Below are 24,455 nucleotides of genomic sequence, written 5' to 3'. Positions count from 1 at the left end.
TGTTGACAAAACCAATGTACAGATTATGCAGCAGAAACTGTATGTAACGGATGCCAATAGAAGAAACTTCATAGCAGAGAGCAATTCTAAAGGTACGCCTTCTTCAACTTTTATTTTGAACAATTACCCTCTTCTCATTCGACTCAACGAAGCTGTAAGTACCTTATGTTTATGTTCGAAATAAGTTGACCAAAGTGTGAGTTATTGCAAACTAGGTCGAGGAAGAATTTGCGGCAATAGCAGGTAGGGGAGGGTGGGGCTAGTTGGTACAATTTTTTTAATTTCTTCTCTGGTTTCTTAAATTTTTCATATTTTGACACCCAAAAAATTGTAAAAGAAAGCTGAGATAACCAGCTTTCTCGTGCTGTTTTTTAATTTGATCTACGTTGAAGAATTCATATCGAAATCAATGTTCAAAAAGCTTAAAAAAATTTGCCTACATACCCCACTAACGGGGTAAGTTGGCAGTGGTAGTGGGGTAAGTTGGCCCCATGTATTTCAAATACGGATTTCAGTGAAATGTTGATGTTGTAAACAAACTAGAATAACATTACAATAAACAAAAATCCTACAGTTCTTTTAGAGTGGGAAACTCAGAAATAAGTTGTTATAACTTACATAAAGATTAATAGCCTTAAATGAAAAATATAAAAATTAATATACATAATTCAGGCAAACATTTCACAAGTGAACATCGTATAAAGTGAAAAACCTAAAATGTTCCAAATTTTGGCCTCTAATGCATACCACTGTTCACCATAAGTCATATCTAGCAAAAATACGACTTACAATTCCCTGACATTTTGACAGGCCATGTACTATACATATGCATGTATATGTATAGTATGTAACTCGCCCCATGTTGCAATGTATAAACTTGCCCCAACCCGGGGTTTATTCAAATAAAAAATTTTATTACTCCTTTATAATTGATTAAAACAAATCCATTGTTACAGTTTTTTCTCTGAAAACCTTGAAAAGGGATTAGAAAATCGAGGGGCGTAGAGGTTGCTAGGCAACAAAGGGAATGGTGTAGGGAAATGCATCCATTTCGTCATGAGACACTGTGTCTATATTTTTTTAGACACAATATCGTGGAGTCAATGAGATTACAAATTACTCTTCTCAGGGAGTAGTAAAAAAAAAATTGACTGATTTAGTGTAGTCAATTGTGGTTTTTATGCCGAAATCGGAAGTTATAACACACTGAGTATTGTTGTGATAGAAGTTGTCGACTTTTCTGTGGGATATCTCCATATTTTCTTGAAATTTTGCCATATCATCACTGTTTATACGCCAAGCTATAAGGTTACGCAGCTCACATGTGGTGGGTACCCAAAGTATCAGCCCAAGTATGACACTAGCGAGAAAAGAAGGAAAAACATGTTATTATTATTCCTAAAGTGAGGAGTACAATACTTATAAACGATCTCGGTGCTTATAACTTCGCAGGAAAGCCAAGTTCTACTATTAACGGAGAGAGATAGTTGCCACCAGAGTCCATTTTTATTTTTCTTACTACGTACATACGATAAAATTGTTCCGATATGTTCAGCCTTAATTTCCATTCTTTATCGCAAAAGTATTCCGTTTTCTATTTATTTTCTCTATAAAAAAAATGCAAAAATTGACGAACACCTATCTCCACAGGTGGAGTAAGTGGTCACCAATCCAAATTAAATAAAACATTTATATTTTGCTTAACATCTATAGCGGAAAAATCTTGATTGTATCAAAAGGATTTCATATATATCAGCATCAAGATAAAAAAATTTTAATGATTCACACTTAACACCATTGAATTTGTTGCAAATAATTATTTTTTGTTTTTTTAGCTGAAAACGTTATAGGCGGATTTCATTCGTCATTTATTTTTATGTTATGGCAACAAACAGATAATTTACCCTAGTAGCGCTACAAAAAATCTCGAAGGCCGACACCCAGTGGCGTTAATTAACCATGGTTAAAGAAAAAAGTACATCTTGTTAGTTAGTTTTATCTGCTATGCCAATATTGCACATGTATTTTGGTAGAACACCGGCGAGTAGTGTCGATCCGGGATTAATTTATCAATATTGGCATAACAGAAATGGACAAGGTTTGGCGACTCAAGTTGGAAATGACCCGGGCCGATATGCGATTCTGATCTTCAGCCAACAACAGCGAAAAACAACATTGTATCAATGTTAAAAATTGAACACCTAGCCAATGTTATAAATGTATTTTGGTAGAACATTGGCGAGCAGTGTTTATACGGGATTAATTTATCAATAGTGGCATAACAGAAATGGACAAGGTTTGGCGACTCAAGTTGGAAATGACCCGAGCCGATGTGTGATTTCGATTTGCAGTCAATAATGGCGAAAAACAACATTGGACCAACATTCAACATTCCAACATCAAAAATTAAATAGTAGCCTAAAACAAAACAATAGATTTATTCATCATAATATAAAATTAATGACAAACCTGGCCGGATTTGCCGGATTTGAACCCTAGACCACTATACAACAACTTCGTCATTTAAACTCTTTATCCACTTAGCTATTTCTATACATATCAAGAATATGTTTTCCGAAGTAATTCCGGAATTTGGTTGAAAAGTTAGAAAAAATTTCCTAGTGAAAACCAAAGTTAGTTTACATTTTGTACGTGCTAACAGTTCTATTATTTTTACTGATTAGATACTAATTTACATAATTATCATTTCATTTTCATGTTTAATCGTTAATTTAGACCAAACATGTCAAAAATACAACAAAAAAAATTAATAAAAAATAACAAATTTAAAAAGCATACCCGGGTAAAATACAATAATGACCATTCTTATTTCTTAATCCGATGTTGATTTTAGGTCGGTTCACGTCGTAAATGCGTTATAAGTTACATGAGATTGGTCCATGGTTGGAAAAATATTAGAATGTGGTTTTTCAAAAACCAAATCAATTCCATCCTGAGCCATGCTTAGATAGTTGAGTTTTAACGATGCATGTATCCCGCTACTAAACCAATGTCGATACAATTTCGAACCTTTGCTGTTGTTCGATATCGACTAGCCAATAATAATCCAATGTCAAAAACCCAAATTTCAACGATGTATATATCCGAATATTTATCCAATGTCAATACAATTTCGAATTTTTGCTGCTGTTCAATATCGAAATGCCAATAGTACCCCAAAGTCAGAAACCCAAGTTTAAACGATATATATAGGGGAGAGTGGGGCTAGTTGGCAGGAGTGCAAGTTTGCAATTCTTAATTAAGACGAATTGTGTGAAAGAGGTTTTATTGAAATAATTCATAGTGAAAGATGTTTATCGTGCGCACATTTGTGCAAAGTTTTATAAATTTATCCCAAATAGTTTAGGAAATAGAAAATACCAAAATTTTTTGCGTCAAATCCACAATAGTTGCGTGCTTGGTATTCATCAATTTGATCTTTTCTTGGTATGCATATAATTTTTAAAAAACATAAGTTTTATAGAAAATTGTGTCCTCTATTGAACTGTAACAATGGATTTGTTTTAATCAATTATAAAGGAGTAATAAAATTTTTTATTTCAATAAACCCCGGGTTGGGGCAAGTTGATACATTGCAACATGGGGCATGTCGGCATAGGCATTATACATGCATATGTATAGTACATGGCATGTCAAAATGTCAGGGAATTGTAAGTCGAATTTTTTCTAGATATGACTTATGGTGAACAGTGGCATGCATTAGAGGACAAAATTTTGCACATTTTAGGTGTTACACTTTATACGATGTTCACCTGTGAAATGTTTGCCTGAATTATGTATATTATTTTTTATTTTTTGCATTTAAGGCTATTAATCTTTATGTAAGTTATAACAACTTATTTCTGAGTTTCCCACTCTAAAATAACTATAGGATTTTTGTTTATTGTAATGTCTTTCTAGTTTGTTTACAACATCAACATTTCTCTGCCATCTATATTTTAAATACATGGGGCAACATTTCACTGAAATCCGTATTTGAAATACATGGGGCCAACTTACCCCAATACCACTGCCAACTTACCCCGTTAGTGGGGCATGTAGGCAAATTTTTTTTAGCTTTTTGAACGTTGATTTCGATATGAATTCTTCAACGTAGATCAAATTAAAAAATAGCACGAGAAAGCTAATTATCTGAGTTTTCTTTTACAATATTTTGGGTGTCAAAATATGAAAAATTAAAGAAACCAGAGAAGAAATTAAAAAATTGTACCAACTAGCCCCACCTTCCCCTACTATTGGTATTTCGATATCGAACAGCATCAAAAATTTGAAATTTTATTGACATTGGATAAATATTCGGATATATAAATCGTTAAAATTTGGGTTTTGGACATTGTATTATTATTAGCTAGTCGATAGCGAACAACAGCAAAATTTTGAAATTATATCGACATTGGTTTAGTAGCGGGATATACAGTACCTACCAGTAATCTTTGGAAGCCTGAGAGAACCTTATGCAAAAACGCCGTTTTTGCGGTTCTCTCAGTGCCACAATTTTCACCCAAATAGTACAATTTTTTGTGTGTACGTTCTCATAAATAGTGAAAACGCCCCTAATTTTTTTCCAGAATTTTATTTTAATGGAAAAGGAGGGTGAAAATTCGATGAAAAAGTCTTATGAAAGCCGAGAGGACCTGATGCAAATGAGGTCACTTTGGCTTTTTTTTAAACAAACAGCTAGGGCTACGAAGACGCAAAAGGGCTTTAAAAAAGAGCTACGTTAGTTCTACTTGCAGCCTAATTTTCAGATTTTTTCTCTTTTTATGTAGGAAAAAGCTACTGAAAAAATTAAGTATCCTAACATGATACCTGATTTTAAAAAAAAAGTTATTAAAATTTGGCTTCCCCTACTGAAACCCAGATTCATACCTATCCTATCGATTTTAAGCATTGACAAATTTTTTTTAGTATGACAAAATCTTTTTGAAGTATTTAAAATATTAAAGTATCCTGCGTAGCCCGGGTAGGAAACAATACTGACCATTCTTAATCTGATGTTGGTTTTAGGTCGGTTCACGTCGTAAATGCGTTATAAGTTACATTAGATTGGTCCATGATTGGAAAAATATTGGAATGTGGTTTTTCAAAAACCAAATTAATTCCATCCTGGGCCATCCTAAGAAAGTTGTTTTTAACGATGCATACAGTACCTACCAAAAGTCTTTGGAAGCCTGAGAGAACCTTATGCAAAAACGGTGCCACAATTTTCACCCAAATGGTACAATTTTTTGTGTGTACGTTTTCATAAATAGTGAGAAATCTTAATTAATAAGTATCTTTATTCAAGTTTTGCGAAACATACTTTACCCATTTTTAATACTTACATTTAAAAGCTGTATCAAAATTAAGTATCGTTTTCCCAAATTTAAGTACTTTTTATACCATTTAAGTTCTTTAGTTAAGTACCTTGCACAGTGAAGCAGGTTGACTAAATCAAAGTCGTTAAAATTGCAAGTATCTTGTAACTCTGACGAATTTTAATGATCAAACACTATACTCATGAACTGTCAATTGAAAATCCAACAACTTTTTTTGAACACATCAAATTCCATCACAGGAATACCGGGAAGTTTATAATGTTGCACTGTTAAAAAAGGTAATGATTTTCGGTAGATAATTGAACATTATTCTTTCTATCTTTTTCTATTTCAACTAAGAAAACGATATTTAATTTAATCAAATTAATATTAGTATAAATTTATTCAAATTATAACTATGAACTTCAAAAATTTTATCAATCGGTGGTGTTTGATTACAGAATTTCAGCACGTAAAATCAAATGATACCATTTTTTTTAAATTTTTCCAAAAATTTTTCTATCAGCCAACAGACCTTTATAGTATATGTTGCTATGTTTGCAATTAACTTATGATCGAGTGTAGCTAAGTGGTAAAGCATCGGATTACGACTCAGAAGGTCTAATGTTCGAATCCCGCGGTATGCGATATATTTTTTTCATTTCTGAACCCCATTTATGGATATATCTTTATAACCACAACAAATTTCGATATGATAGAAGTCATTTGCTGAATTTTTGACTAAAGATTATATAATTGCCCTATAGAAAAAAAAGTATGCAAATGAATTTTAAGTAGGCTAGACCCTTTATTGAGCCTACTTAACTACTTACAACATTCTTACATGAAACAGGTTTTTTTAGTAGGAAATCTCGTGTTAGTATGGGCGGAATTTAAGTATCCAAAGCCATGTAAGAGAGCCTGGCACCTCTTAAGTAGGAAACAATAAGTAGGGAGCCGCTGCTGTGTGGGGGTTGGGCTTATTGTAATCGATTAATATGCTGAATAATCGATTGCTTGTGATCATTGTAAGGAACAGTAATGGCGTCATGAGCTCGGTGTTGATTGATGGGCTTGAAGGCCAAACCCGCCCACTAATGTCCCATTTTAGTCAAAAACAGCTGTCCCGATTTCCCGATAAAGACTATTTTTTTAAAACGTTAATATTATCTAAAGTAATTGATCGAAAATTATAATTTTTGTTTTTAACAATAAAGAAATGATTAAGCTTCATTTCCATACTAAATTTACGTACCATTTGCGATTATTTTTTTCTAGAAACATTAAATGGCGGAGACAAAATTAACTAAAAAAAACCGTTTTTTTAGTTTTGTTAATAACTGATAGTTATTGACAAAACTCAACCAAATTTCATGCCAAAGTAGATTGTATGTATCTAAATAACATACTAAAAAAATTTTAATTTTATTAAAATCTACTATTTTTCCCCCTACTGTCCCTCTTGACCCGGTGTCCCGGTATACTCCAGTCTCCCCTAATAACAGCCAATTCATGGTATATTTATCTGAAATAGTCATCACTCAACACATCTTTCTCTGATTTAACAAAGAAATGGTAAAATAATAACAACTTATGTGTTGCAATGATAAGACGTGCCCAGCCAAAAATCCGACACAATTAAAGGCATATGGGTCATTCCACGCGAAATCTACCAATCGACGGCGCGGGCAAAACTCAGATTTTTTTTGGGGGGGTTGGGTAAAGATAGGCAAAAAAACGAACCTGAAAGTTTCAGAATCTTCGCTTAATTAGTTAAGGAGATATTTAAATGTTAAAATATAATTTTTTAATTTCGCCGTGAGATAGAGAAAAATAAAAATGTTTGTTTTTCTTTAATTGTGTCGTTTTTTCTGTTTGGATTTTAATAGGACCTAAGCCATTGGATGTTAAATTAAATTTTACATCGACATGATATGTTTATAATTTTTTTTTGCTCATTAAAATTTTGTTATTTTATTAAAACAAACCAAAAACGGGTATTTTTTCAAAATTAATTTCGAAAAAGTCGCTAAATTTGAGATAATGCGGATAATTTTATTACAAAGAAGAGATATGTTTACGTAACATATCCAAGAATTGGAGAGGTATTTTATTTTATTAGTGAGATATATTACAATTTATAAGCATCAGTTTTTCCGCTTTATTTCATCCCCCGAAGCAATTTAGCTCCCCTTCGGTCGGCCATTTTGGTAGGGGAGTTTTACGGACTTGTAGTAAAATCAACCTTGAAGGAACAGCCACATTTTTTTAGTCCTTGTTTTTCCAATCCCCCTCCCAAAATGGCCGACAATTTTCCGATATGGAATAATGAATTGTGTCACATTTGTAGTAGAGGAGAGTGGGGGCAATTGAGACACAGGGCAATTGAGACAAAAATTGTTTCTCAAGCCGTATAAGAGGAATTTTCTTGAAAAATTAGGGTTAATAGAATGAGGGGGTTTACAAGTTTAGAAAAATTTACGAGTTTTTGTATTCAAAACTTTTTAAGATATCTCGACAAAACTGTTTTTTGTTCTCCGTCTGTTAAATTTGCGTTTTCAATTTTTTTGTTTAAACCCCTAAAACGCTACGCTTTATTAATAAAATTAGTTTCAGATGAGTTGCAATTCATTTTCTACAATTTAATGTCATTTAATTTTTCCCTGCATTCTTAAATAATTTTTAATAATTAAATGTAACGACGACCCTATTGCAGGGCAATTGAAACACTTTGTTTATATTCCCTGTCTGCAAGTGGTTGCATTTTTTTTGCAAGTATTTGACGTAATTCATTTAAACAAATGTAAATCATCATGTTAGCACAACTATAATACTTGTATTCGCTGTTTGGGATTTATTAAAAAAAGCATGTTGCTTAATGGTTTTTTTTTTAATTTAATTATTTTAATATTTTAAACTAAATAAAGATCTACTTTAAGCATATTTTAAAAATCTGTAAATTGCATTGTACCTATTGGTAAAATTTGATCACACTAGCAATTGTGGCTGCTGAGATATCGTGATTTTCATTTTATGTGGGTATAAAGAAGCTTCCTTATGGGAAAACCCACGTTGCAATTGCGTCGACACACCGTTTCAATTGCCCTGCTACCATGGCAATTGAAACACTCGAAGCGACCTCAGTTTTTTACAATTTACTACTATTAAAATCAATCTTTTCTCATTTTAAAAAATACCGTTTAGTAGCTGAGATAATAGGCTACAATTCAATATAATTTTTATATTAAATTTTTCAGTTTTTTTTTCAAGAAATACAAAAAACCAAAAAGTGTATCAATTGCCCCCACTCTCCCCTACACTAGCCTACTTAAAATAATAAATTGAGACATGGAAAAATTGTACTCAACGGGTTTCGAACAACAGACCTAGGTTATACATCGGTAGCCAAAGCTGCGATCAAATATACCACCTTCGATGGCGGTTGATTAAAAAATATCTATTCAAAATTGATTCAAGTGCGTTAGATGATAGAAAGATTTCGGAGAATTCTTTAAAGATTTGGAAACAATTGATTTTACGTGCAAAAATTTTGTTTTTGAACATCAACGATCCATAAAAATTTATGTTGTGAAATTGATAATATATTGATTCGTTGTCCTTAGCCTTTGATAAAAAAAAATTGAAACTTTGTCAAAACGTAGACGACTATGTCGTCTACCGTTTGTAAAAGTTTCAAGTAAAAATTCATATATTGGAATTTTTAATAATTTTTTCAGTAACATACACTTTAGAATGGAAACATATGGCGAGCGCGCCGATGTTTCCAAACTTTATACCTATGACTTTGGGGCTAAACTTCTATTCACAAATTTCAAAAAATTCATGGTGAAAGGAAATTCTTTCCTCAAAAAGAGGATTTTTTTGGATTTGCTTTGCGATAACTCAAACGTGAGTTATCGCGTAAAAAAGGCAGACACTTCGGCCCGTGAGCCGCCGTGTTAAAAGCGCGGAAAAACTCGTCGTGTTTCCAAACTTTGTGTGGGTACTGTACATGTAAAATGCCTATGCTGACATGCCCCATGTTGCAATGTATCAACTTGCCCCAACCCGGGGTTTATTCAAATAAAAATTTTTATTACTCCTTTATAATTGATTAAAACAAATCCATTGTTACAGTTCGATAGAGGACACAATTTTCTATAAAACTAATATTTTTTAAAAATTATATGCATACCAAGAAAAGATAAAATTGATGAATACCAAGCACGCAACTATTGTGGATTTGACGCAAAAAATTTCGTTATTTTCTATTTCCTAAACTATTTGGGATAAATTTATAAAACTTCGCACAAATGTGGGCACGATAAACATCTTTGACTATGAATTATTTCAATAAAACCTCTTTCACACAATTCGTCTAAATTAAGAATTTCAAACTTGCCCTCCTGCCAATTAGCCCCACTCTCCCCTATTATCCTATAACAAAGTCCAGTTTTTCCTAATTGAAAAAAGACCAGATAATTTTCAAATTGCTCAGAATATCTTAAAACTGAAGAATTCTATGTCTATCAGTTTCATCCTGCCTCTTTTTGTTCCTGTTTGTGTGTATAGGGGAGAACGGGGTCAACTTGGACACGGGTCATATTGGACAAAGACCCTAAGTGCTACATGTTATGGAAAAAATTATTTTTTTTAATTTTTGTATAGACTGCAATGTTACACGTTCTAGAAAAAATATTGATTAAAATCGAATCATTATTGTTCTTGTTATCGCAGAATTAAAAAAATGGCCCTGTTTGATGTAATATTCTCCCCTGTTACTGTAAGCAATTTTTAAAGTGAAAAACACTACAAATGAATAAAATAATGATATGTGAAATAGCCAATTCATTTCTTTAATGATTGATAAAAAACTTAAATTTTAATGCCTTTCCAATGTTAAGTTATTAACGAAATACTAAATAGCACCGGGTTGGGTCATTTTGGACACACAGTTTTGGGGTCATATCGGACAACTTCGATATTGGAGTGAGAGGTGCTTGTGGAGAAGTCATATACGCCCGTTTGTTTACATAAAAATAAAAATAAGATATCGATTACAAATCGATACTCGATACTCTGTTAAGCCCTCCCATTTTACTCTACCCGCCTACAAATTGTCCATTTCAGCCCCCTATTTCGTAAAAATGACATAACTCTCTATTTTTCATTTCTATTGCAAATATTTCAATATGAATGAATAAAATATTGAATAAGCAGTCTACCCATATTTTTTTTTAAATTTATTTTATGTCTCCTTATGAGGAAAACTGGCAGTGTCCAATCTCACACCGTCCCTGTCCAGTTTCGCCCCGCCGTTTAAATAAAAACTAAAAAAAACCGACTTCATTAAAATCCTTATAACTCGTTTATTTTAAGACTTAAAAATTACAAAAAAATTTTGGAGTTACCCTAGAAGGTGCTGCACCATTAACTAAAAATAAATATTAGAAAAAGAACATAGAAATCTAAATAAAGAGCAAAGAAATTTTTTGTCCAGTTTGACCCCGTTCTCCCCTACTACTTTTATGAATAATATACCCCCGTCGTTTCTTCGAAAATATCTTTAAAGAGAAAGATATTATATATAGAGATAGGATCTACCTGAAACTATCGATTATCGGTATCAAATTTATACCGAAAATCGTTAGATTTTTTAACATCTAGATTTTCCGCGACGATCTACCTGAAACTGTGGATTATTTCTTACGAAAAGTAGCACATAACGCTTAGAGATACCAGCTAACGATTATCGGCAGTAATCATCTACCGAAAATCGTTACCTTTTTTAACAGTGTATAGTTTATAAAATTACTGAATTTTTCAGTAGCATATTAAAATTAAGTATTTTATAGAAATTAAGAAGGAAAAAAAATCTAGTAGGCTGGCCTTTTTTAGGTATCAAAAATTAAGTATCTTGTCGCCGCTGTGCAGTTGCAAAAGTAAAAAAAGCAGTCAACACCATTTTAAACCGAAAAACTTCTTTTATTTATCAATCACACCGTTGGACTTTATAGGACAGAGTTTTTTTAAAGATGGTGAATTATGACGTTTATAACTCCAAATTTTTATTGGACTATAATTTTATTAGTATTACTGAAAAAACGAGTTTTGCCAAACTGCTCTTGAGCCAACTAGCCCCACCCTCTCCTACGTTCTAGTATAGTAGGCCAGGTATCAAGAAATTGGGGCCGAACTCTAGATCCTTGATAGAAAATCTTTACTTTTAAAGAGTTTTCCCCCAAAAGAGGGCGGTAAATTATCGAATTAATTACGTGTTTTGTATTGATGGGACAAAATCCAATACTAAATAAAATAACTTAATGAAATGGAAACTAAATTATGGAAAAAAACTCATTGAAACCCAATAAACAAACTTGTTTAGTTTGAAGGATTTGCAACGCTAGTTTCTGGTCGCATATATTTTATCTAATTAAAAAATATTAAGATTACCTAGTTGGTCCTGAAGAATGATGAAGCGTTATGTTAGCCTTTTCGGTACATATACCATATAGGTAAACATCATCAAAGGGCATCATTGGTGTAGTTTGACAAGCAGCCAATAAGGGAACGATTGTGCTCCCATGCATTAGAACGGCAGCCCCCAAAAAATATGGAGGATAATCGATCCATGGCCATTCCTCGTAGGATATTTCCCATTTACCATCTTATAAAAAGTGCAAGGTTCATTGGTATGGGAAAATAACGTTTATCTAAAATTTAGTGCATCTTTTTACCTCGATCAGGCCAACCCCCATTGGGGTCTCCAGCACCAAACACACTGTGACTGAACTGTCGATAAGTATGAACAAATTGCGCTAAGTTTCGTACGTTGACATAGACATCGTCGTCAACCTTCAGAACAAAGTCAATATTGGCACACATTCTGTACAACCAGTTTAGTAGGCCGGCGACTTTTAGAGATAAATTCCGATAAAAATCTGATATTCTGATTTGCATTAAATCGCCATATATTTTGCTTTCTTCTTCAATTTTGCTTTGAATAACACTGTTATCTGTTAGTCCTAAAATAAATCCGAAACCAGCTATTTCCAACAAACCCTCCTGATGTAAAACTTTCAAATGATTTTTCCATGTCTGTCGAATTAAGTTTCGCTTCTGGAAATTGGAAGGCGCTGATATCACAGCGATAAAAATACTAGTATTGGAAGATATAAAATCATGACAAGATGAAATGCAAATAGGGTATTGGAAGGACAAAACGTCGTTAATGACGGGACCGAAACCAGGATGTACTGATCCGATTCCAATCAGTGCTGACATCTCTAGTCGGGCAACGGAAAATTGGGTATAATATTCCGCTCCAGGATAAAGACTGCCACTTAAGCTTGATGCAAGCTCATTGTCAGAATATTCTTGGCTGTCCGTGAAATAACGGAAAACGCTTTTTTTTTCAATTTTTTCCCTTTGAAAATTTTTATTCTTTTCTTGCCTTTGTTCTAATTTTACTTTTCCTGCAATCCTTTCAGTCAGTGGTTTACGGATTTTACCAGCTTCAAACAACAAATTTTTACTAAAATTTTGTCTCTCGTTTACGTATCTTTCCAGCATCTCTTTTTCGGATTTCAATCCCTTTATTGTCGATTTAACACTTTCCCTTGCTTGAACTGAAAATTGATTTTGTCCTTCCATTCCCGAAATATTAGGGTGCACTACATCCTAAAAAAAAACATAAAAAATTTAAATTAGAAAAATTATAAAACACAAAACATCTAAACTAATTTTTAGAACACACCAACGCATCCTGTGGCAAGAGGGATTGCCGTGTAACGAGTTTTCCAATAAAAAACAAGAAAAGCATGCTGGTGATTATTTTGAAATTACCATGTTTTGTTAAGCAAATAACAAATCAAATAGGATCATTTTTTCTTAGATTTTGATGAACTAAGTTCTTTGCTCCTTCTACTTAAAGTTCATGCATTGGTTTGTTCTCTCTAAGATAAATGTCTGGATTTTTACCAAGAAATAACTCGGTAATCAACGTACACACTTTATTGTCGGAATTTTTTTACCGACAATTTAAATCGGCAAAATAGTGTTAAATCCGAATGCTAAAGTCGGTTTACCTTTATTTTCCCAAAATTTAGGGGGTGTATCCACCCCTTTCATTCTCAAGGTCCAGACGTATAGTTTCCCCCTTCTACCCTAACTGTATTCTTGTATTTTTAAGGTCTTTATGTCTAAATGTATGCAGACGTCCTTCATCATAATGCAGTACTTTGTAATATCATTAACTTTTAAACATTATTTTAATTGTTATTGAATAACATTAACTTAAAATTTTTATTTCTAATATTTTTTTTAAATGAAAGCTATATAATTTTTTGTCAATAGTTAAAACTACACAGCGATTGAAAAGAGTACTTATTTTTCGCCATTTAAGTGTTTTCTGTACACTGAACAGTACTGTAAAATTTAAGTAGGGATTTTAGCGTACTGAAATAAGAAAATAACATAGGGGAGACCAAGGCTAGTTGGCTCACCGAGTAGGTTGCTCATTTCTAATTTAAAAATTAGTTAATTACCACCTGCTGTTTTCGAAATAGCCAATAGTTTAAAAATCGACAGTTAGATGGTCTGACGTTGTTTCACTTTTTCTACTGTGCAAGAAAAACGAACAGCATACGAAAAACGTTTTCGACAACTGCCGACCAACTTTTTTTTTCTCCGTGCTTTTCTTTTTCTTGGCGTAGGTAAGTGATTTAAACTTATAAGCTTTAAATGGATGAATTCATCATTCATTCAGCTTTAATTGGCTTACATTAAAATTTTTTTGACTGTTCGCAAACATTTTATAAATAATAAATAGTGGACCAACCCCCTGTAGGGGTAAGTTGGCTCTTTTTTCAAGGGGATAGTTGGCTCAAGTTGTTTCAGTGTGATGAAACAGAATTTTTTGTTTTGTTTCTTCTTTAACATAAGAAATGAGGATTTAGGAATTATATTCGAAAAACAAACAATGCTTCAGCATCTCCCGACCTTATTGGAAGGGCCATTAAGTTGGCAAAAGAAGAAAACCAAAAAATGTCTAAGGCATTTAGTATTAAAAATAAAGACGAAATCGGCATTGAGTGTGGCGCTGACTATTCTTCCAGTAGTGTTGGATAGATACAGTGCACTGGAATCTGCTATCAATGGTCATGCGAAACATGTGAAGAAAATGTCGACGATTACATGTGTGTTTCGTGTGCTAATGTGAAATTACTTGGAGCAACTTGCCCCGTTGGTATGGGCAACCTTTCCCCCGGAGACAGGGTAAGTCGCCCATTTAGGTGTCCCAATAAAACATTTTTTTTTCATCATGATCGCATTATTTATTGTGTTTCTTGTCTTAAGACATTTTATAGATAAGATACTAATTAATATTATAAAAATAAGTTTGTCTCATTTTGATGAAAAGTAAAGGCTTGAGACGCATCTAACAAAAAAAAGAGCCAAGTAGCCCCGGTCTCCCCTAAACCTCTTTTCAATACAAATTATATGCTTTTTTCAGAACAATTTGTAAAGAAAACGCGCTAGACAAATTTTGTCTACCGTTTTTTAGACATCCCTTTTTAGACAGTTGACTGCCATAAACTAAAAAAATTCCCTAAATAATATGTTTGTGCCATAATCCACAATGTTGCCGAACGGCGGTGTTCAGATGTTCGATTACTAGCATACTACTTTAACAATTATTGTTAGTTAAAATGTTTTTAAAATATTACAAAATACACTCTCAATTTCTGATTTCTACTTTTTCACTACTTTTGGCTACCATTTGGTAGCGAAATGAAACATGCTATTTTTTGGTAGAAGTTGCCACCATTTGGACGGAAAGCCATCGATTTTTTAAAAGTAGGGTAAAGAAGATATTCTACCATGTGCCTACCATTTGCATTGGTAGACTAGTCTACCATTGACTAAAACGAAATAAAGAAAAGTCTTCGGTGAAAATTGAACTCATGACTACATATGAATGACATTGGCAGTCAAGCGCCTTAACCACTCATCTATTTTAATGTTTCAGTTGACACATATTTTCCTTACTATTTCAGTGATTGAGTTAAGAACTTATAACTCAAGTCTTTCGAGTTAAATTATGAGTATGAACATACGAGTATGTGTTAATAATTAAATCCTACTTTTACTAATTAGACATGAATTGTTCACTATAACTTCTATCTTTTTCATTTTTAATCGCTAATTTAACTCAAATATTTCAGAAAAATAAAGAAAATGTTATTTTTTCATAACAAATTAAAAAAGCCAAAGTGAAAATAGTGTATAAAAGCAAAGAAAATATGACAAATTTAAAGGGGGAAGTAAAATTTACCTGTAAATCATCAGAAGAAAGTTTATTTGCTTCCCAAGTTTTGTTATGTTATATTTTCCAACAAAAAGTGCAATACCCGGGTAGGAATTTGATCATGGTCCAATGTTGTTGCCGATACAGAATCGGCCATTGGTTCAGGATCAGAATCGCACATCGTCCCGGGTCATTTCCAACTTGAGTCGTCAAACCTTGTCCATTTCTGTTATGCCAATATTACACATGTATTTTGGTAGAACACCGGCAAGCAGTGTTGATCCGGGATAATTTTATCAGTAGTGGCATAACAGAAATGGAAAAGGTTTGGCGACTCAAGTTGGAGATAACCCGGGCCGATGTGCGATTTCGATTTGCAGCCAATAATAGCGCAAAACAACATTGGACCAACATTCAACATTCCAACATCAAAAATTAAATAGTAGCCTAAAAAAAAAACAATAGATTTATTCATCGTTATATAAAGTTATGACAAATCCAGCCGGATTTACCGGATTTGAACCCTCGACCACTATACAATAACTTCATCTTTCAGACGCTTTATCCACTTAGCTATTTCTATACATGTCCATTAATATGTTTTCTGGAGTAATTCCCGAATTTGGTTGAAAACTTAGAAAAAATTTCCCAGTGAAAACCAAAGTTAGTTTAAATTTAGTACGTGGTTACAGTTCTATTATTTTTACTGATTAGATACTAATTTACACAACAATCCAAGTGAAAACTACTAATTTCCCAGTGAAAACCAAAGTTAGTTTAAATTTAGTACGTGGTTACAGTTCTATTATTTTTACTGATTAGATACTAATTTACACAACAATCATTTCATTTTCATATTTAATGGTTAATTTAAACCAAACATTTCAAAAATACAAAAAAAAATGTAATAAAAAACAACAAATTTAAAAAGCACACCCGGGTAGGAAACAATACTGACCATTCTTATTTCTTCATCCGATATTGATTTTAGGTCGGTTCACATCGTAAATGCGTTATAAGTTACTTGAGATTGGTCCATGGTTCGAAAAGTATTGGAATGTGGTTTTCCAAAAACCAAATCAATTCCATCCTGGGCCATTCTTAGAAAGTTGAGTTTTAACGATGCATGTATCCCGCTACTAAACCAATGTCCAGACGATTTCGAACCTTTGCTGTTGTTCGATATCGACTAGCCAATAATAATCCAATGTCCGAAACCCAAATTTCAACGACGTATATATCCCAATATTTATCCAATGTCAATACAATTTCGAATTTTTGATGATGTTCGATATCGAAATGCCAATAGTACCCCAAAGTCAAAAACCCAAGTTCAAACGATATATATATTTATATACTAATCCAATGTTGGTACAATTTCAAAATTTTGTTCTTGTTCTATATCGAAATGCAAATAGTACCACAAAGTCAGAATCCCAAGTTTAAACGATATATATATCCATGCACAAATCCAATGTTGGTATAATTTCAAATTTTTGCTCTTGTTCGATATCGAAATGCCAATAGTACCCCAAAGTCAGAAACCCAAGTTTAAACAATATATATATCCATATACAAATCCAATGTTGGAACAATTTCAAATTTTTGCTCTTGTTCGATATCGAAATGCCATTAGTACCACAAAGTCAGAATCCTAAGTTTAAACGATATTTATATATCCATATACTAATCCAATGTTGGTACAATTTCAAATTTTTGCTCAAGTTCGATATTGATTAGCCACCAGTAAACCAATGTCAGAAATCGATGTTTATCTCCCGATACTAAGCTAATGTCGAAACAATTTCGAATTTTTGCTGTTGATCGATATCAATTTGACAATACTAAACCAAAATTTGGAAAAGAATATTAAATGATCTATATATTCCGATACTAATCCAATGTCGATACAATCTCGAATTTATGTTATTGTTCGATATATACCCGGGCAGGAAACAAAATTCGCCAAAATTAATCCGATGTTCGTATAGGCTTGGATTGATGCACGAAAATACAAACTTTTCAATGGTGGTTACACCTTTTGAAAAGTATACTTTTCTATTACGTTCATTAACGTAATAATGTGATTATAATGGTTTATAATCACGCCTTGTAACTATTTCTCTATCAGATAAATAGGTTCCAAGCGGGTAGTTCGCGCCCCGAACACCCTGGGTAGTTCGCGCCCCGAACACCTTTTCCCTAGCAAATGGATGGCCAATTAAGCACGTGAAGCGGGTTATTTGTTCCCTAATAGTAAGCCTTAGATACGTAATTGGATGGTGGGAGGGAAATTACGTGTTTTCTGAGCTAGGCTTCGCTTGTGAATGTTCGTCTGTAGCAGTGTCTGTACACTGCTGCCGGATAATCAAATACTTCGTATTGATTATCGAATGGTTTACGAACCATTCACTCCATAGAAAAGTGTTAACTTTTCAATGGTGGTTACACCTTTTGAAAAGTATACTTTTCTATTACGTTCACTAACGTAATAATGTGATTATAATGCTTTATAATCACGCCTTGTAACTATTTCTCTATCAGATAAATAGGTTCCAAGCGGGTAGTTCGCGCCCCGAACACCCTGAATTAAAAGTGGCAAACTAAGGAACCCTTTTTTGTTTTTGTTTGAGCCCATGACTATAAACATTCTGCTTAGTTCCTGACTGTTAACAGGCAACTGTGTTGGAGCTCATGACTTTCCACATGCAGCTCAGTTCCTGACTGTCAACAGGCAACTGTGTTTGAACTCATGACTTTGAACATACAACTTCGCTCATGACTATAAACATGCAGCTTAGCTCATGACTATAAACATGCAGCTGTTCAACAATTCACCAACGACGTGCAGTTCAACTTTTCCTCAATTAACGAACCAGTTCTTAAAGGGCATTTAGTTCAAAACTATACACATTCGATTGGTTGGTTGGTTTGTGGCTAATTAGTTTGTAAAAGGCTCATGACTTTCATGCAGCCAGACTTTCATGCAGCCAGCGGTAAAACGTGGTGTTGGAAGTTTGACCAATTCTGACACACACACACGAACGTCATACACTCATACATGTGCATCCAAATTATTGTCCCGAGGTATTTTATCAAGCTTGTTGTACCTCTTTTAACTCGTTATTGCTGTCTGGGACACCTTCGGTGAATCCAAGTAGCTTTGCTCGGCATGCTGCTAAATCTTCTTTTGATAGTGTCTCCCAGTCGTCTTCGAAAAATGGTGTTGCCATTGTGACACTTGGTGGTGTTGATGATCCGCGTTGGGAATTGACTTAGAAAGTGTCACTAATTGGAAAACTATGAATTCTTCTATTCTTTATGGAAAAACTTTTTTGAGTTTCACGTGCAGAAAATTACGTGTTTTCTGAGCTAGGCTTCGCTTGTGAATGTTCGTCTGTAGCAGTGTCTGTACACTGCTGCCAGATAATCAAATACTTCGTATTGATTATCGAATGGTTTACGAACCATTCACTCCATAGAAAAGTGTTAACTTTTCAATGGTGGTTACACCTTTTGAAAAGTATACTTTTCTATTACGTTCATTAACGTAATAATGTGATTATAATGGTTTATAATCACGCCTTGTAACTATTTCTCTATCAGATAAATAGGTTCCAAGCGGGTAGTTCGCGCCCCGAACACCCTGGGTAGTTCGCGCCCCGAACACCCTGGGTAGTTCGCGCCCCGAACACCCTGAATTAAAAGTGGCAAGCTAAGGAACCCTTTTTTTTTTTTTTTTTTTTTTTTGTTTTTTTTGTTTTTGTTTGAGCCCATGACTATAAACATTCGGCTTAGTTCCTGACTGTTAACAGGCAACTGTGTTGGAGCTCATGACTTCCCACATGCAGCTCAGTTCCTGACTGTCAACAGGCAACTGTGTTTGAACTCATGACTTTGAACATACAACTTCGCTCATGACTATAAACATGCAGCTTAGCTCATGACTATAAACATGCAGCTGTTCAACAATTCACCAACGACGTGCAGTTCAACTTTTCCTCAATTAACGAACCAGTTCTTAAAGGGCATTTAGTTCAAAACTATACACATTCGATTGGTTGGTTGGTTTGTGGCTAATTAGTTTGTAAAAGGCTCATGACTTTCATGCAGCCAGACTTTCATGCAGCCAGCGGTAAAACGTGGTGTTGGAAGTTTGACCGATTCTGACACACACACACGAACGTCATACACTCATACATGTGCATCCAAATTATTGTCCCGAGGTATTTTATCAAGCTTGTTGTACCTCTTTTAACTCGTTATTGCTGTCTGGGACACCTTCGGTGAATCCAAGTAGCTTTGCTCGGCATGCTGCTAAATCTTCTTTTGATAGTGTCTCCCAGTCGTCTTCGAAAAATGGTGTTGCCATTGTGACACTTGGTGGTGTTGATGATCCGCGTTGGGAATTGACTTAGAAAGTGTCACTAATTGGAAAACTATGAATTCTTCTATTCTTTATGGAAAAACTTTTTTGAGTTTCACGTGCAGAAAATTACGTGTTTTCTGAGCTAGGCTTCGCTTGTGAATGTTCGTCTGTAGCAGTGTCTGTACACTGCTGCCAGATAATCAAATACTTCGTATTGATTATCGAATGGTTTACGAACCATTCACTCCATAGAAAAGTGTTAACTTTTCAATGGTGGTTACACCTTTTGAAAAGTATACTTTTCTATTACGTTCATTAACGTAATAATGTGATTATAATGGTTTATAATCACGCCTTGTAACTATTTCTCTATCAGATAAATAGGTTCCAAGCGGGTAGTTCGCGCCCCGAACACCCTGGGTAGTTCGCGCCCCGAACACCCTGGGTAGTTCGCGCCCCGAACACCCTGGGTAGTTCGCGCCCCGAACACCCTGAATTAAAAGTGGCAAGCTAAGGAACCCTTTTTTTTTTTTTTTTTTTTTGTTTTTTTTTTGTTTTTGTTTGAGCCCATGACTATAAACATTCGGCTTAGTTCCTGACTGTTAACAGGCAACTGTGTTGGAGCTCATGACTTCCCACATGCAGCTCAGTTCCTGACTGTCAACAGGCAACTGTGTTTGAACTCATGACTTTGAACATACAACTTCGCTCATGACTATAAACATGCAGCTTAGCTCATGACTATAAACATGCAGCTGTTCAACAATTCACCAACGACGTGCAGTTCAACTTTTCCTCAATTAACGAACCAGTTCTTAAAGGGCATTTAGTTCAAAACTATACCCATTCGATTGGTTGGTTGGTTTGTGGCTAATTAGTTTGTAAAAGGCTCATGACTTTCATGCAGCCAGACTTTCATGCAGCCAGCGGTAAAACGTGGTGTTGGAAGTTTGACCGATTCTGACACACACACACGAACGTCATACACTCATACATGTGCATCCAAATTATTGTCCCGAGGTATTTTATCAAGCTTGTTGTACCTCTTTTAACTCGTTATTGCTGTCTGGGACACCTTCGGTGAATCCAAGTAGCTTTGCTCGGCATGCTGCTAAATCTTCTTTTGATAGTGTCTCCCAGTCGTCTTCGAAAAATGGTGTTGCCATTGTGACACTTGGTGGTGTTGATGATCCGCGTTGGGAATTGACTTAGAAAGTGTCACTAATTGGAAAACTATGAATTCTTCTATTCTTTATGGAAAAACTTTTTTGAGTTTCACGTGCAGAAAATTACGTGTTTTCTGAGCTAGGCTTCGCTTGTGAATGTTCGTCTGTAGCAGTGTCTGTACACTGCTGCCAGATAATCAAATACTTCGTATTGATTATCGAATGGTTTACGAACCATTCACTCCATAGAAAAGTGTTAACTTTCTATTGGCAAGCCAATGCTCTGCCAATGATGGAATTCTGCACTTATATCAGTTATCGAATGACGAGACTAGGTAACATCGTAGGACCTATGTTAAAAATTCCTCGCTGAAATTAAACCCGGTTCCAAAAACAGGGTTTTACCGTTACCCGACTTCTACCCCAAAACTATACATATATACATACATACCAATAATATTATCGTTAAACAACAACAAAAATTCGTATCGCATCGCCATTGGGTTAGTTTCGTAATATAAAGATCGTTTAATCTTGTTTGTCCAATATTGGCTTATAATTGGCTAATCGATATCGATCAAGAGCAAAAAATTGAAATTATACCAACATTGGATTAGTATATGGATATATAAATCATTTAAACTTGGGTTTCTGACTTTGGGATACTATTGGCATTTCGATATCGAACAAGAATAAAAATTAGAAATTGTACCAATATTGGATTTGTATATGGATATATATATTGTTTAAACTTGGGTTTCTGACTTTGGGGTACTATTGGTATTTCAATATCGAACAAGAGCAAAAATTTTAAATTATACCAACCTTGGATTTGTTCATGGATATATATATCGTTTAAACTTGGGTTTCTGACTTTGGGGTACTATTGGCATTTCGATATCGAACAAAAGCAAAATTTTGAAATTGTACCAACATTGGATTAGTATATAGATATATATATATCGTTTGAACTTTGGTTTTTTACTTTAGGGTACTATTGGCATTTTGATATCGAACAGCAGCTAAAATTTGGAATTGTACCAACATTAGATTAGTATATGGATATATATATGGTTTAAACTTGAATTTCTGACTTTGGGGTACTATTGGCATTTCGATATCGAACAGCATCAAAAATTCGAAATTGTATTGACATTGGATAAATATTGGGATATATACATCGTTGAAATTTGGGTATTGGACATTGGATTATTTAGCTTTTAAATTAGCTAGTCGATATCGAACAACAGCAAAGGTTCGAAATTGTCTCGACATTGGTTTAGTAGCGGGATACATGCATCGTTAAAACTCAGCTTCCTAAGGATGGCCCAGGATGGAATTGAGTTGGTTTTTGAAAAACCACATTCCAGTATTTCTCGAACCACACTCTCAATTTTTGATTTCTACCTTTTTCCTACTTTTCGGCCACCATGCGTAGTAGAACGAAAAAGGTAGAGAAATGGTAGAAAATTTTGTTTACTTTTAGCTAGTAGGGGAATGGAAGATGACCTACCATATGGTAGACAAATGCGTGTCTACCATAAAGTAAGAAATAGCAGACGAAAACGCAAAATCACAACAAAAATGGAGGGGCGATTCCCAAGTAAATATGCACTTTTCGTTGGAATATAACAAAACAAAACATAAGAAGCAAACAAACTTTCTTCTGATGACTTACAGGTTAATTTTACTTCCCCTTTTTAAATTTGTCATATTTTATTTGATTTTATACAACTATTTCCACTTTGGCTTTTTAAATTTGTTTTTGAACATTAACATTTCCTTTGTTATTTTGAAAGATTTGGGTTAAATTAGCGATTAAAAATGAAAAAGATAGAAATTATAGTTTAAAATTAATATATAATTATTAAAAGTAGTATTTTATTATTAAAAAATACTCAAATGTCTTAAATGTAAACATACTTTAGTTTTGAGTCAGAATTTTTTCGAAGTTCTTAACTGAATTCTCGAAATAGTCAGGAAAATGTTTAAATCACAAGATGTTAAAATAGCTGAGTGTTTAAGGCGCTTGACTGCGAACATCAGTAACATGTCTTTCCGTGTTCGATCCCCGCCGAAGTCTTTTCTTTTTTTCCGTTTTTGTCAATGGTAGACTAGTCTACCATTGCAAATGGTAGGCAGATGGTAGAGGATCTACTTTACCCTACTTTTAAAAAATCGACGGTTTTCCGTCCAAATGGTAGCAGTTTCTACCAAAAAGTAGCATGTTTCATTTCGCTACCAAATGGTAGCCAAAAGCAGTGAAAAAGTAGGAATCAGAAATTGAGAGTGCATGGACCAATCTCATGTAACCTATAACGCATTTACGACGTGAACCGACCAAAAATCAACATCGGATTAAGAATGGTCATTATTGTTTCCTACTAGGGATATTTACTTGGTAATCACCTCTCCATTTTTGTTGTGATTTTGCGTTTTCGTCTGCTAATTCTTACTTTATGATAGACACGTATTTGTCTACCATATGGAAGATCATCTTCCATTCCCCTACTAGCTAAAAGTAAACGAAATTTTCTACCATTTCTCTACCTTTTTGGTTCTACTACACATGGTAGCCGGAAAGTAGGAAAAAGGTAGAAACCAAAAATTGAGAGTGTACTTCGTTCATTTCTGGACGACAGACAAAAGTTTCATTGACGTGCGTCAATCATTTCCCTAGCATCTAACCATCCACGCAAGACACGGATACGTTTATCTTGAACTCTGTCGTGGTTTTATCATTTGTGGTACTATTTATATGGTGCTATTTGCTGTTCAGCTCAGAAGCGGAAAATAATTTTAGAATTTTTGGTTTGCTGGAAATTCGAAATTTATTCTAGTACTATCAATACATTGGTTTACCCATAAGTAATACATGGAGCCAAATTACTACTAAAAATAAATAGGTGAAATTTCTATTACCCCACCTAATTTTAGGCCTTATGTAAAAGACTTTTTGACTTTAATTTTCCTAGTTCTTTTTGCCTAACTTATTTTACAGCGTTGTTTTAACTTTGTTCTTTTAAAATTTACTTACCTTTTGAAAATAAGCTGTCCAAACTACGTAGAAAACAAATAACACAAAACTGCTGGTTATCAAAAACAAATTAACCTCACGTCCGAAAGGAAAAATAAATGTTGACAACCGTATTGACAATCTGTTCCAACGTCTCGAAAGAGCAATATAATATAAGAAACTTTTTGCTTTTCTTGATTGCATCATTCGCACACTTTTCAGATGATGTGGCTTGTAGTAGCTAGAGCTAGAGAACAGAGATGAGAATTTCAAATTC

At 34.0% G+C, this 24,455-nt stretch overlaps 1 protein-coding gene across 5 annotated transcripts; it reads right to left on the bottom strand.

The window, feature by feature from the left end:
* Positions 1–834: 834 nt before the first annotated feature.
* LOC116932905 (lactosylceramide 1,3-N-acetyl-beta-D-glucosaminyltransferase A) lies at positions 835–24,455 on the bottom strand. Of its 5 annotated transcripts, none has more exons than XM_045180656.1 (5): positions 24,200–24,450; positions 13,075–13,083; positions 12,056–12,998; positions 11,772–11,985; positions 835–1,360 (listed from the first exon to the last, which is right to left on the bottom strand). In XM_045180656.1, the coding sequence occupies exons 1-5, from the start codon at positions 24,383–24,385 to the stop codon at positions 1,126–1,128; spliced, it is 1,587 nt and encodes a 528-aa protein (XP_045036591.1). In that variant the 5' UTR covers positions 24,386–24,450; the 3' UTR covers positions 835–1,125. The 5 variants fall into 5 exon arrangements, with proteins under 5 accessions (XP_045036591.1, XP_045036592.1, XP_045036593.1 ...); XM_045180658.1 differs by lacking the exon at positions 835–1,360 and adding an exon at positions 1,378–1,638 and having other exon boundaries at positions 24,200–24,455; XM_045180659.1 differs by lacking the exon at positions 835–1,360 and adding an exon at positions 5,179–5,605 and having other exon boundaries at positions 24,200–24,454.

This window comes from Daphnia magna, unplaced genomic scaffold (genome assembly GCF_020631705.1).
Source record: "Daphnia magna isolate NIES unplaced genomic scaffold, ASM2063170v1.1 Dm_contigs021, whole genome shotgun sequence".
Lineage (NCBI taxonomy): Eukaryota > Metazoa > Arthropoda > Branchiopoda > Diplostraca > Daphniidae > Daphnia > Daphnia magna.
Note: the sequence above shows the minus strand (reverse complement) of the source record. Positions and strands in the feature narration are given on the sequence as shown.